This window comes from Bombina bombina, chromosome 1, assembly GCF_027579735.1.
Source record: "Bombina bombina isolate aBomBom1 chromosome 1, aBomBom1.pri, whole genome shotgun sequence".
Classification (NCBI taxonomy): Eukaryota; Metazoa; Chordata; class Amphibia; order Anura; family Bombinatoridae; genus Bombina; species Bombina bombina.
Window position 1 is genome coordinate 301448894 of NC_069499.1, and position 15410 is coordinate 301464303.

At 37.5% G+C, this 15410-nt stretch overlaps 1 protein-coding gene across 2 annotated transcripts in view; it reads left to right on the forward strand.

The window, feature by feature from the left end:
• The window catches only part of SEMA5B (semaphorin 5B), a 754887-nt gene that overhangs the window by 462901 nt on the left and 276576 nt on the right, over positions 1 to 15410 (forward strand). For both annotated transcript variants that reach the window (XM_053698073.1, XM_053698072.1), the window contains one exon: positions 13698 to 13760. In XM_053698073.1, the coding sequence (XP_053554048.1) occupies positions 13698 to 13760 (63 nt within the window). The remainder of the gene's footprint in view (positions 1 to 13697; positions 13761 to 15410) is intronic.

Genomic DNA, 15410 nt, shown 5'->3' on the forward strand with positions numbered 1-15410 from the left:
TCTGAAAATCACAGCAATGTTATTTAAAAATAAGCAAAACAAAGGGGCCTAGTTATCAAGCGGTCAACCTCAAATACGCTGGAATTCCGCAGCGTATTTGTGGCGAGGCTGATTCGCCTTAGTTATCAAAGGCTCGAGACCGGCAAAAGTAGAATTTTGTGACGTAAACTTCGATCCGCCGGACTCAGTCCGACACAGATCGATTCTTACGTCACTCCAGATGTTCGGCACACAAGTGCAGCACAATCTCACTACTTTTGCTAGTTATCAAAAAACTAGCAGGTACGCTCGGCACTTTTACGGCCCAGCGTACCTGGTTTTCAAAGCGCCAGCCTGGAGGCGGCGGATCCCATAGGAATCAATGGGAGTCTGACCATAGCGAAAGTACAAGTTTGCTGCTGCCAGACATCCCATTGATTCCTATGGGATCTGTCTGCACCTAACACCCTAACATGTACCCCGAGTCTAAACACCACTAATCTGTCCCCCCTACACCGCCGCAACTAAATAAAGTTATTACCCCCTAAACCGCCGCTCCCGGAGCCCACCGCAAGCTACTCTATACATATTAACCCCTAAACCGCTGCTCCCGGAGCCCACCGCCACCTACATTATACCTATTAACCCCTATCCTGCCCCCCTATACCGCCGCCCTCTATAATAACGTTATTAACCCCTAAACCTAAGTCTAACACTAACCCTAACGCCCCCCTAACTTAAATATTAATTAAATAAATCTAAATAATATTTATATTATGAACTAAATTAATCCTATTTAAAACTAAATGCTTAACTGTAAAATAAACCCTAATATAGCTACAATATAAATAATAATTATATTGTAGCTATCTTAGGATTTATTTTTATTTTACAGGCAACTTTCAATTTATTTTAACTAGGTACAATAGCTATTAAATAGTTATTAACTATTTAATAGCTTACCTAGCTAAAATAAAGAGAAATTTACCTGTAAAATAAATCCTAACCTAAGTTACAATTACACCTAACACTACACTATACTTTAATAAATTATTTCTATTTAAAACTAAATACTTACCTGTAAAATAAACCCTAAGATAGCTACAATATAAATAATAATTATATTGTAGCTATCTTAGGATTTATATTTATTTTACAGGTAACTTTGTATTTATTTTAGCTAGTTAGAATAGTTATTAAATAGTTATTAACTATTTAATAACTACCTAGCTAAAAGAAATACAAAATTACCTGTAAAATAAATGCTAACCTAAGTTACAATTAAACCTAATACTACACTATCATTAAATTAATTAAATAAATTACCTACAAATAACTACAATTAAATACAATTACATAAACTAACTAAAGTACAAAAAATAAAAAAAGCTAAGTTACAGAAAATAAAAAAATAAGTTACAAACATTTTACAAATATTACAACAATTTTAAGCTACTTACACCTAATCTAAGCCCCCTAATAAAATAACAAACCCCCCCAAAATAAAAAAATGCCCTACCCTATTCTAAATTAAATAAAGTTCAACGCTCTTTTACCTTACCAGCCCTTAAAAGGGCCATTTGTGGGGGCATGCCCCCAAAAGTTCAGCTCTTTTGCCTGTAAATGAAAAATACAAACCCCCCCAACATTAAAAGCCACCACCCACATACCCCTAATCTAACCCAAACCCCCCTTACAAAAACCTAACACTAATCCCCTGAAGATCATCCTACCTTGAGTCGTCTTCACTCAGCCGAGCAGCGATGGAACCCAAGTGGACATCCGGACCGGCAGAAGTGATCATCCAAGGGGCGCTGAAGAAATCTTCCATCTGATGAAGTCATCATCCAGGCGGCGCTGAAGAAGTCTTCGATCCGGCCGATGTCATCTTCCAAGCCGGGTCTTGAATCTTCCTTCCGCCGCCGCAGAACCTCCTTCTTCACCGACGGACTACGACGAATGAAGGCTCCTTTAAGGGACGTCATCCAAGATGGCGTCCCCTCAATTCCGATTGGCTGATAGGATTCTATCAGCCAATTGGAATTAAGGTAGGAAAAATCTGATTGGCTGATGGAATCAGCCAATCAGATTCAAGTTCAATCCGATTGGCTGATCCAATCAGCCAATCAGATTGAGCTCGCATTCTATTGGCTGTTCCGATCAGCCAATAGAATGCGAGCTCAATCTACAATATAATTATTATTTATATTGTAGCTATATTAGGGTTTATTTTAAAGGTAAGTATTTAGTTTTAAATAGGATTAATTTAGTTCATAATATAAATATTATTTAGATTTATTTAATTAATATTTAAGTTAGGGGGGCGTTAGGGTTAGTGTTAGACTTAGGTTTAGGGGTTAATAAATTTATTACAGTGGCGGCTTCGTAGTGGGAGGCAGGATAGGGGTTAATAAATTTATTATAGGTGGCGACGGTGTAGGGGGGGCAGGATAGGGGTTAATAAATTTATTATAGGTTGCGGCGGGTTCAGGGAGCGGCGGTTTAGGGGTTAAACTATTTATTTAGTTGCGGCGAGGTGCGGGATCAGCAGGATATTGGTTAATAATTTTATTATAGAGGGCGACGGTATAGGGGGGGCAGGATAGGGGTTACTAGGTATAATGTAGGTGGTGGTGGGCTCCGGGAGCGGCGGTTTAGGGGTTAATACATTTATAAGAGTTGCGGCAGGGTCTAGGAGCGGCGGTTTAGGGGTTAATACATTTATCAGAGTTGCGGCAGGGTCTAGTAGCGGCGGTTTAGGGGTTAGTAACTTTATTGAGTTGCGGGAGGCTCCGGGGGGCGCCGGTATAGGGGGTAGAACAGTGCAGTTTAGTGTGAGTGCTTAGTGACAGGCTAGCAATAAAGCTGGGAAAAAGCCGAAGAGCAGCGAGATCGGATGAGTGATAACTGTCACTGTCCGCTGCTCATCGCCCCGCGGCTTTTTGACAGCTTTATTTGATAACTTAGGCGTATTTTTTCAGGTTCGCGGCGGCGAAGGTAGGCGAGCTTAGGCGGGCGTATTGGGCCGGCGAAGCCAGAAAAGTAGACGGCTTGATAACTACCCCCCTATATGTTTTTAAAAACAAAAATAAACCCTGTATGGGCTATATAAATGGATCATCTGCAACACATGTATGCAAAGAAAAATCTAGTGTATAATGTCCCTTTAAAAAACATTTTATAGAGTTTATAAATTCATATATCTCATAGAAAGGGCTGCAGCAGGAACAATCTACTATATTCTACACATTGATTCCTCCCACTTTTTTCGTTAGATGATTATTTGAACAACATTTTAATCTATTGCTCAATATTATTGAAAATAAGATGATCCAGAAACATCTGAAATGTAAAGGGTTATACAACACCCTGTGATTACAAAGCTTTTTTTCTGCAGTTTTGCATACTAGGTGAATGTAAACAATTCTGAATGAACTGACACGTTGTTTGTTGCAATTGTTTTTCAATGGTCAAACTCCTCCCACCTCTTTCCTTATTTGGAGAAGCCTCTGTCATTTGTTTAGCAAAATTTCCATTGTGTTGCAGTTAAAGGGACAGTAAACATCTTGCAGTTACTACATTTTTGTTATTAGAGTGAATTAACCCTACAAAGGCCAAACTCCACCCACAATTTTCCTCCTTTGGAAAAGCCAATCCAGACTTAAATCTGGAGATAAAAAGGCTTGCCACTATCATTACATTAACAAAGTCTCCATTGTTTGGGTTCAGCATGATAGATAAGATAGCAAATTGCAACTTAGCCATAGACATGTGACAAGGTTAGCCTTCTGAAGCCTGTCATGTGATCAATTTTTGGGATGGCAAATTAAAAGAAAAGGGGGCAAAATAAATAATGAAAGTATATTACAAAGTTGTTGAACTATTAATAATTAAGCATTTTTTATATTACAATCTCACTGTGTTTATTGTCTCTTTAGGACAGATATTTAGCAGGGTTAGGCTTTTGCTTTTAAAATCTGTAGTGTGCTCTTTGAATTGGAAAAACTACAATTTTCATAATTATATTCCTGGAAAACAGGGCAAAATAAATAATTACATTATTACAGTTTTGTTCATGTTTACTAATAAATAAACTTTGTGTTAACAATATTTTTGTTTTAAAATTATTAAAACCTACTCTATTTAAAGGGACATGAAACCCAAAATATTTCCCATTTACTTCCATTATTTAATTTGCTTCCTTCTCTGGTTATCCTTTGCTGAAAGGTTTATCTAGGTATACTCAGGAGCAACAAAGAACCTAGGTTCTCTCTGCTGATTGGTGGCTGCATATATATACCAAGTGTTCAGTTAGAAACCAGGGGCACGATCAAATATACGGCGCAGGTTTCGGCGCAAGCGTGGGAACCTGCGCCATCCGTAATTTCACCTTGCACATCGGGGTATTACATAAACCCCGCCGGCAGTTCATAAAGTGCCGTAAGTCGGATAAACTAGCGATGTCCAGAAATGAGCATAACTACAAATTTCTGGAGTCGCTAGTGACTCACAGCACTTTAGAAACTGCCGATGCCTAAGAAAAGTAAATAAAATAACAAATCTCCCGTAAAAGTCTAAGTTCTGTAACTTAGCTTTTTTTATTTTTTGTACTTTAGTTTGTTTATGTAATTGTATTTAATTGTAGTTATTTGTAGGTAGTTTATTTAATTAATTTAATGATAGTGTGGTATTAGGTTTAATTGTAACTTAGGTTAGCATTTATTTTACAGGTAATTTTGTATTTCTTTTAGCTAGGTAGTTATTAAATAGTTAATAACTATTTAATAACTATTCTAACTAGCTAAAATAAATACAAAGTTAACTGTAAAATAAATATAAATCCTAAGATAGCTACAATGTAACTATTAGATATATTGTAGCTATCTTAGGGTTTATTTTACAGGTAAGTATTTAGTTTTAAATAGGATTAATTTATTAAAGTATAGTGTAGTGTTAGGTGTAATTGTAACTTAGGTTGGGATTTATTTTACAGGTAAATTTCTCTTTATTTTAGCTAGGTAAGCTATTAAATAGTTAATAACTATTTAATAGCTATTGTACCTAGTTAAAATAAATTGAAAGATGCCTGTAAAATAAAAATAAATCCTAAGATAGCTACAATATAATTATTATTTATATTGTAGCTATATTAGGGTTTATTTTAAAGGTAAGTATTTAGTTTTAAATAGGATTAATTTAGTTCATAATATAAATATTATTTAGATTTATTTAATTAATATTTAAGTTAGGGGGGCGTTAGGGTTAGTGTTAGACTTAGGTTTAGGGGTTAATAAATTTATTACAGTGGCGGCTTCGTAGTGGGAGGCAGGATAGGGGTTAATAAATTTATTATAGGTGGCGACGGTGTAGGGGGGGCAGGATAGGGGTTAATAAATTTATTATAGGTTGCGGCGGGTTCAGGGAGCGGCGGTTTAGGGGTTAAACTATTTATTTAGTTGCGGCGAGGTGCGGGATCAGCAGGATATTGGTTAATAATTTTATTATAGAGGGCGACGGTATAGGGGGGGCAGGATAGGGGTTACTAGGTATAATGTAGGTGGTGGTGGGCTCCGGGAGCGGAGGTTTAGGGGTTAATACATTTATAAGAGTTGCGGCAGGGTCTAGGAGCGGCGGTTTAGGGGTTAATACATTTATCAGAGTTGCGGCAGGGTCTAGTAGCGGCGGTTTAGGGGTTAGTAACTTTATTGAGTTGCGGGAGGCTCCGGGGGCGCCGGTATAGGGGGTAGAACAGTGCAGTTTAGTGTGAGTGCTTAGTGACAGGCTAGCAATAAAGCTGGGAAAAAGCCGAAGAGCAGCGAGATTGGATGAGTGATAACTGTCACTGTCCGCTGCTCATCGCCCCGCGGCTTTTTGACAGCTTTATTTGATAACTTAGGCGTATTTTTTCAGGTTCGCGGCGGCGAAGGTAGGCGAGCTTAGGCGGGCGTATTGGGCCGGCGAAGCCAGAAAAGTAGACGGCTTGATAACTACCCCCCTATATGTTTTTAAAAACAAAAATAAACCCTGTATGGGCTATATAAATGGATCATCTGCAACACATGTATGCAAAGAAAAATCTAGTGTATAATGTCCCTTTAAAAAACATTTTATAGAGTTTATAAATTCATATATCTCATAGAAAGGGCTGCAGCAGGAACAATCTACTATATTCTACACATTGATTCCTCCCACTTTTTTCGTTAGATGATTATTTGAACAACATTTTAATCTATTGCTCAATATTATTGAAAATAAGATGATCCAGAAACATCTGAAATGTAAAGGGTTATACAACACCCTGTGATTACAAAGCTTTTTTTCTGCAGTTTTGCATACTAGGTGAATGTAAACAATTCTGAATGAACTGACACGTTGTTTGTTGCAATTGTTTTTCAATGGTCAAACTCCTCCCACCTCTTTCCTTATTTGGAGAAGCCTCTGTCATTTGTTTAGCAAAATTTCCATTGTGTTGCAGTTAAAGGGACAGTAAACATCTTGCAGTTACTACATTTTTGTTATTAGAGTGAATTAACCCTACAAAGGCCAAACTCCACCCACAATTTTCCTCCTTTGGAAAAGCCAATCCAGACTTAAATCTGGAGATAAAAAGGCTTGCCACTATCATTACATTAACAAAGTCTCCATTGTTTGGGTTCAGCATGATAGATAAGATAGCAAATTGCAACTTAGCCATAGACATGTGACAAGGTTAGCCTTCTGAAGCCTGTCATGTGATCAATTTTTGGGATGGCAAATTAAAAGAAAAGGGGGCAAAATAAATAATGAAAGTATATTACAAAGTTGTTGAACTATTAATAATTAAGCATTTTTTATATTACAATCTCACTGTGTTTATTGTCTCTTTAGGACAGATATTTAGCAGGGTTAGGCTTTTGCTTTTAAAATCTGTAGTGTGCTCTTTGAATTGGAAAAACTACAATTTTCATAATTATATTCCTGGAAAACAGGGCAAAATAAATAATTACATTATTACAGTTTTGTTCATGTTTACTAATAAATAAACTTTGTGTTAACAATATTTTTGTTTTAAAATTATTAAAACCTACTCTATTTAAAGGGACATGAAACCCAAAATATTTCCCATTTACTTCCATTATTTAATTTGCTTCCTTCTCTGGTTATCCTTTGCTGAAAGGTTTATCTAGGTATACTCAGGAGCAACAAAGAACCTAGGTTCTCTCTGCTGATTGGTGGCTGCATATATATACCAAGTGTTCAGTTAGAAACCAGGGGCACGATCAAATATACGGCGCAGGTTTCGGCGCAAGCGTGGGAACCTGCGCCATCCGTAATTTCACCTTGCACATCGGGGTATTACATAAACCCCGCCGGCAGTTCATAAAGTGCCGTAAGTCGGATAAACTAGCGATGTCCAGAAATGAGCATAACTACAAATTTCTGGAGTCGCTAGTGACTCACAGCACTTTAGAAACTGCCGATGCCTAAGAAAAGTAAATAAAATAACAAATCTCCCGTAAAAGTCTAACATGCCTCATAAAAAATAAGCCCAACACGTAAAAACCCCTATATCCGCAATCCCCCCCTCTCATTACTAATATTAAATGTATTAACCCCTAGACCGACAACCCCCCACAACGCAATTAACCTATTCAAGTATTAACCCCTAAATCCACCAACCCCAACATCGCAAATTACCTCTTAAAACTATTAACCCTTAATCCGCCATTAACCCACAATGCAATAAACCTATTCAAGTGTTAACCCCTAAACCGCCATAGCCCACATAGCCTATTAAATGTATTAACCCCTAATCTGCCGCTGCCAACGTCGCTGCCACTATAATAGAGTTATTAACCCCTAAACCTAAGTCTAACCCTAACACCCCCCTAACTTAAATATTATTTAAATAAATCTAAATAAAATTACTATTATTAACTCAATTATTCCTATTTAAAACTAAATATTTACCTATAAAATAAACCCTAATATAGCTACAATATAATTAATAATTACATTGTAGCTATTTTAGGATTTATTTTTATTTTACAGGCAACTTTGTATTTATTTTAACTAGGTACAATAGTTATTAAATAGTTATTAACTATTTAATAGCTACCTAGTTAAAATAAATACAAATTTACCTGTAAAATAAATCCTAACCTAAGTTACAATTACACCTAACACTACACTATCATTAAATTAATTAACTACAATTAACTACAATTAAATACAATAAAATAAAATAAACTAAAGTACATAAAAAACAAACACTAAATTACAGAAAATAAAAAAAATTACAAGAAGTTTAAACTAATTACACCTAATCTAAGCCCCCTAATAAAATAAAAAGCCCCCCAAAATAATAAAATTCCCTACCCTATACTAAATTACAAATAGCCCTTAAAAGGGCTTTTTGCGGGGCATTGCCCCAAAGTAATCAGCTCTTTTACCTGTTAAAAAGAAATACAACCCCCCCAACATTAAAACCCACCACCCACACACCCAACCCTACTCTAAAACCCACCCAATCCCCCCTTAAAAAAACCTAACACTACCCCCTTGAAGATCTCCCTAACTTGAGCCGTCTTCACCCAGCCGGGCACAAGTGGACCTCCAGAGGGGCAGAAGTCTTCATCCGATCCGGCCAGAAGAGGACATCCAGACCAGCAGAAGTCTTCATCCAGGCGGCACCTTCTATCTTTTTCCATCCGGAGCGGAACGGGTCCATCTTGAAGACATCCGACGCGGAACATCCTCTTCCATCCGACGGCGACTGAAGAATGAAGGTTCCTTTAAATGACGTCATCTAACCCTTTTCCGCATCCGTGGACAGCCAAACAGAGGGAATATTATGCGAACGGGCATACCATAGTAAATGTAGGTTGCGCACTAACCACTCCAGTTTTATCAGTTTTGGAGATACATTGAGTAAAGACAACATCAGATTTTATGCCTCTCCATTTCTGAGTATTCAAATTCTCCTGGGTGGGTGGTAACCTTCCTGGCTGTCTATCCATCCACATTTTGCCCCCAAACTTTGGGAGTTTACATTGTACAGAGTTGCCCTCCGGGCTAAAGTATCTGGCCAATAGATGAACTGAGATCTCTGCCCCCCAGTTGCTCTGATCCTCTTTTAGAGCACTATGTAAAGTACTTTTGTACATTCTGTTTAATAACTGGCAAGGAGGATAGGACATAGCCAAGAAACCCAAGAGGAGAGGGGCCTGTTCCTTCCTCGTGTGCATCTCTGCAGTCAGACTCTACTTCTGCTCTGTCAGACTCAGGACTGGTCATTTCAGTATTAGTTCAGTCCAAAAAGATTGAATCCAGCTTTAATTAGAAAAATAGATATTCTTTATAAATCCCACAACATGGGTATAGGGACCACTATCCGGCCACTTATTAGCCCTTAGTCATGTCAGCTGGACTATTAAGTGGGCTGAAGCGTTGTCCCTATACCTATGTTGTGGGATTAAAAAAGGATTTCTATTTGTCTAATTAAGGCTGGACTGAAGTGCTTTTCGGAGTTGGTAAGTCCTTGACTGTTGTTTTCTACAGACATTTTAAATCTAGCAACCTTTAAACTGCTGTTTTCATTTGTGTCTTGATCAATTATAACTTTTCATTACCTTGAATTGTGCAGCAGCTGTTCTGCCCATGTACAAAAAGCTAAGTTAACCCAGTTGTCAAACAATTAACCTAATTTATGAAGCTCTGAAACACATTTCAAACTAAGGATTGGTTTATTAATCACATTTTCTCTTGTGAATAGAGTAGATTTATAAAAATGCTTTTAAAGCGTCAAATTGAAAATTGTTCTAATTCATTTGCATTGTGGCTGTATAAGACATATATTTATAAAGTCAAGATATGAAAGGCGCATTTGTCATTCTTGCAGCTTGTATTTTACACTGATCAACCAATAGATGAGAACTTGTGCCTCAGTTAAAAAAAAATGTCTGCAAAAAAACCAAATGTATTCACGCTATACTTATACAATTTTTTAAAAGATGATATTCCCTTTCACTTTTTATACACATTTATTAAAGATGTTTAAGTGACATATGGCAGCTAGAGGGATATGTTAAATTTATGTGAGAGAAGTATAAACCAAATGTTTAATGTAAAAAAAAAACATGTACTGTTTTCTTTAAAAAAATGTAATGTGATATGTATCTCTCTGTATTCATAGTATTCTATTCTGTTAAGAACTTGCCGATTTCAGCTAGGTTTCCCTGACGCTTAATTAATTATTCATTAAATGTATGCTTCAACATATACTGTAAATATCCAGGTCTGAAAATTGCCATTCTGAAAAACATGTATTAAATTATTTAAACAATACAGAAGTTGATACAAGATTGTGACTATCTTTTATCTCATTTTACATATTGAAGTTTAATTGGTATTTGCTTAAAATGTTGACACAACAAAGGACATTCTCGTGTAAAACGGATGTTCTATTTTGTTAGGGTGTTATATTTTTGAGCATGTTCCCTTTTTTCTATGTATTATTGAAAAGAAAACGTAGTCAAAGCTGCACTCCATTACCACAGCACAGGGACACAACTTTGGATATGCACCTTATCCTTTTGCAGTGTAAAACATGGTAAAATAACTGGTTTAAAAATGGAGGGCCAGATTACGAGTGGAGTGCAAAATATCGCTTAAGCGGGCATGATATTTGTTCTCCACTCAGTAATACCAGCGCATGCAAATGCACGTTGTTATTAAAAGTTAGGTGCAATACGAACACAACCTTGCGTTTCCTTTATAGGGAAGCTCTGCACACACAAGAGTGTGCTTCTATAGGCTCCAATGGGAGCCTCGTTCTCATGCCGTGAGAAAAGGCTGAGAACCTGGTGCCACGAAGGGGGTAAGTCGATGGGCAGCGAATTTCAATTTATATGTGTATGAATATATACATATATATTTAAGTGTTTATATGTGTATATTTACATATTAACACAAAAATATATATGTATATAATACACAGTTCCCCATAGACCGCAATGTAAAAGCACTTTTCAGTGCCGTTTTTTTCTAACACCCCAGACCCGCTCACTTTAACCCCTCATAACTGCTTCATGCAGTTATTATTTAAAAAAATAAAAATGCTGCTTTTTTTTTTAATTTTAATACACTACACTGTATTTTGGGGGATATTTAGAAAATGAACTAGAGATCTGATCTCTGGTCACTTTTCGGAGCACTACAGTGGGGCAAAAAAGTATTTAGTCAGCCACCAATTGTGCAAGTTCTCCCACTTAAGAAGATGAGAGAGGCCTGTCATTTTCATCATAGGTATACCTTGGTCAATATCAAAAGTTCATCTCAATACTTTGTTATATATCCTTTGTTGGCAATGACAGAGGTCAAACATTTTCTGTAAGTCTTCACAAAGTTGTCACACACTGTTGCTGGTATGTTGGCCCATTCCTGCATGCAGATCTCCTCTAGAGCAGTGATGTTTTGGGGCTGTCGCTGGGCAACACAGACTTTCAACTCCCTCCAAAGGTTTTCTATGGGTTTGAGATCTGGAGACTGGCTAGGCCACTCCAGGACCTTGAAATGCTTCTTACAAAGCCACTCCGTTGCCCGGGCAGTGTGTTTGGGATCATTGTCATGCTGAAAGACCCAGCCACATTTCATCTTCAATGCCCTTGCTGAAGGAAGGAGGTGGAGGTTTGCACTCAAAATCTCACGATACATGGCCCCATTAATTCTTTCATGTACACAGATCAGTCGTCCTGTTCCCTTTGCAGAGAAACAGCCCCAAAGTATGATGTTGCCACCCCCATGCTTCACAGTAGGTATGGTGTTCTTTGGTTGCAACTCAGAATTCTCTCTCCTCCAAACTCGACGAGTTGTGTGTCTACCAAACAGTTCTACTTTGGTTTCATCTGACCATATGACATTCTCCCAATCCATTCTGGATCATCCAAATGCTCTCTAGCATACTTCAGATGGGCCCGGACATGTACTGTTAAGCAGGGGGACACATCTAGCACTGCAGGATCTGAGTCCCTGGCGGCGTAGTGTGTTACTGATGGTAGCCTTTGTTACGTTGGTCCCAGCTCTCTGCAGGTCATTCACTAGGTCCCCCCGTGTGGTTCTTGGATGTTTGCTCACCGTTCTTGTGATCATTTTGACCCCACGGGGTGAGATCTTGCGTGGAGCCCCAGATCGAGGGAGATTATCAGTGGTCTTGTATGTCTTCCATTTTCTAATTATTGCTCCCACAGTTGATTTCTTCACACCAAGCTGCTTGCGTATTGCAGATTCAGTATTCCCATCCTGTTGCAGGTCTACAATTTTGTTTCTGGTGTCCTTCGAGAGCTCTTTGGTCTTCACCATAGTGGAGTTTGGAGTGTGACTGTTTGAGGTGGTGGACAGGTGTCTTTTATACTGATAACAAGTTCAAACAGGTGCCATTAATACAGTTAATGATTGGAGGACAGAGGAGCCTCTTAAAGAAGAAGATACAGGTCTGTGAGAGTCAGAAATCTTGCTTGTTTGCAGGTGACCAAATACTTATTTTCCACCATAATATGCAAATAAATTATTTCCAAATCAGACAATGTGATTGTCTGGATTTGTTTCCACATTTTGTCTCTCATAGTTGAGGTATACCTATGATGAAAATTACAGGCCTCTCTCATCTTCTTAAGTGGGAGATCTTGCACAATTGGTGGCTGACTAAATAGTTTTTTGCCCCACTGTAATTGCTATCACAAGCTCGCTGTAGCAATAGCCAGCCACTAGTAATAACTGGTTATTTATCGTGCGCCCATAAACGGGCGAATTTTCCCATTTACAGGAGAGCGATAAGTTAGTGCCCACTTGTAATCTAGACCAAAAAGATTTAATTTTTATACTAGAACATCCCTTTTAAAAATACAAGATGGCAGCATTTTAAGTGACATGATAATTGAGATCTGCACGTCACCCATCCTTTTATCATGCTGTTTCTTTAGAAGACTTGAAGATGCAGCTCTGAAGAATTTGCTTCCCTCCAGAGTCAAAGAGAATCTAAAGCAGAGTTTGTTTATGGCAACATGGTTGTTCCAACTTCTCAGAGATCTATATATTATACTAATGAGTTCCTATAGGATGAAACAGTTGTCTGTGTGTAGTCTAGTTTGCTCTTCATTCACATGCTTGAACCGTGGATATAGAAAGAGGATGCTATTGTTTACATTGTCCAGAATCCTTTGCAGTGGCTGAATGTCGGTGTACTTTATTATTTTATTGGGAATACTGTGATAAAAAATGTGCTCAGAACTGTCTGTTGTCATTTTCTACCATTTGTTATCTTTTGCTGCACAAAAAATCCACTCTCCATGCTTGATTTTTACTGTAGGATTACATTTTTGTTTCAGTTACATATTTGTTCCAGCTAATCCATCTGGTAAATATTTGGGCCAGAATTTCTTTCTATTACATGCTATAATTCACCAAATGTATTCTGCCTGTGAAGGGCACAGTCCCTCCAAGTATTTTATTGCAACGCTTGTTATGTAGCCAGCTTCGCACACAAAGGATTTACACTATAGAGTATCTGTTCTGCAAAATAAGCATCCTTGTGCAGCCATCTAATTAGTATGCTTACGGTTAAAAAGCCACCAATGTTATCTATTTTCTGTCTATTGTGTTTTGTGATTTGTAAGTATAAAATTCCTCCTGTTACTTGTGTTTCCATGTGACATTCATTTTATTTTATTTTTGATTTTTAGGCCACAGAGTGGAGTTCTGACGAAGATACCCGCAGGTCATGCCAGAGCAAAGGGAAAACAGAGGTAGGTCTCTATACTGCTGGAGTTGAAAATACTTTAATACTGGAAACTGCCCATTTGCCAATTGGGTTCTTAATACTATAAAAAGTCTATTTGAAGAGCGATAACCAGTTAAAAATGTCTACAGTTTATACAAAATGAAGAGACAAACCTAAATGTGTATTGTGTTTAATAACTGTCATATTTAGCATTAAACACTGCATTAACAATAACAAGTCTAAAGATCTTAGATTATCTGTAGCACACACATGGTACTGGTACTACATAAGCAATCCCTTGCATTCTTATGGTCTAGTAAAGTAATTGTTAATTCATTTATATATAGTTTATATCAACAATTAACCAATGCATTGAAAAAAAACTGCATGCTAAAATAAAATAAATACATTTAAACCTGCCATGTTAACACAATTTGCACTGGTTTGAAATATAGGGACATAAAAATGTGTAGTATGGTAGGAGTCAACACGATCGCTTGAGCGCAATTGCTCTTTACACTAGAATGATTACACAGTGTCCTCAAAAAAGTTACACAAAACACATCAAAAATAAATTACAAAGTACTGATACACTCATAACACCATCTTAAAAAAAATATTTCACACAAAAGTTATAAACTCAAAGATAGAAGGTCTCAGGTGTTATAGAAAAAGACTTTAACATTGAGATACATACATATACATATGTTGGACTGTACTGTTAAAGTGAATGTAAATTTTGATGTTTAAGTGCCCGGTTTTTAAAACTTTGATTAAAAACAGGGGCACTTTAATTCATCAAAATTTACATTTCACTCCTGTTGTGACAAAAAACTTACCTTTTAAACTTCACAGCAGCTGCAGCTTTCTCCGGTCTCACAAGCCATTTCTGATGTCAGAAATGATTGATAGGTCATCCTCCAATCACAGATTCCCCCCCGGGGGATTCAGTGTCTGATTCACTGCTGTGATTGGAGGAAGCCAGATACCTCATTTTAGACCCAGGAAGAGGCTTTGAAACAGGTGGAGGAAGCTGGAGCTGCTGTGAAGATTAAAAGGTAAGTTTTTTTTCACAACAGGAGTGAAATGAAAATATTGATGAATTAAAGTGCCCCTGTTTTTAATCAAAGTTTTAAAAACCGGGCACTTTAGCATCAAAATTTACATTCACTTTAAGTCAGGATCAGACTGATATACTACAGGAAAGTTCTCTGTGCAAGGCACATGTTGAGCAAAAAGAGGCTGCTTCTTGGGTGGTAACTAGCCATAGAACAAGCTATTATGCTATTGTTCGTTCTCAGGTTTAGCGCTTCTCTCTTTTTATTTATGCAAATTATCACCTAGATTACGAGTTTGGCGTTAGCCGTAAAAAGCAGCGTTGAGAGGTCCCAACGCTGCTTTTTACCTAACGCTGGTATTACAAGTCTGGCAGGTAGAGGCTCACCGCTCACTTTTCTTCCGTGACTCGAGGCTACCGCAAATCCCCTTACGTCAATTGCGTATCCTATCTTTTTAATGGGATTTGCCTAACGCTGGTATTACAAGTCTTGGAAGAAGTGAGCGGTAGACCCTCTCCTGTCAAGACTTCTACTGCATTTAAAAGTCAGTAGTTAAGAGTTTTATGGGCTAACGCCGGAACATAAAACTCTTAACTAAAGTGCTACAATGTACACTA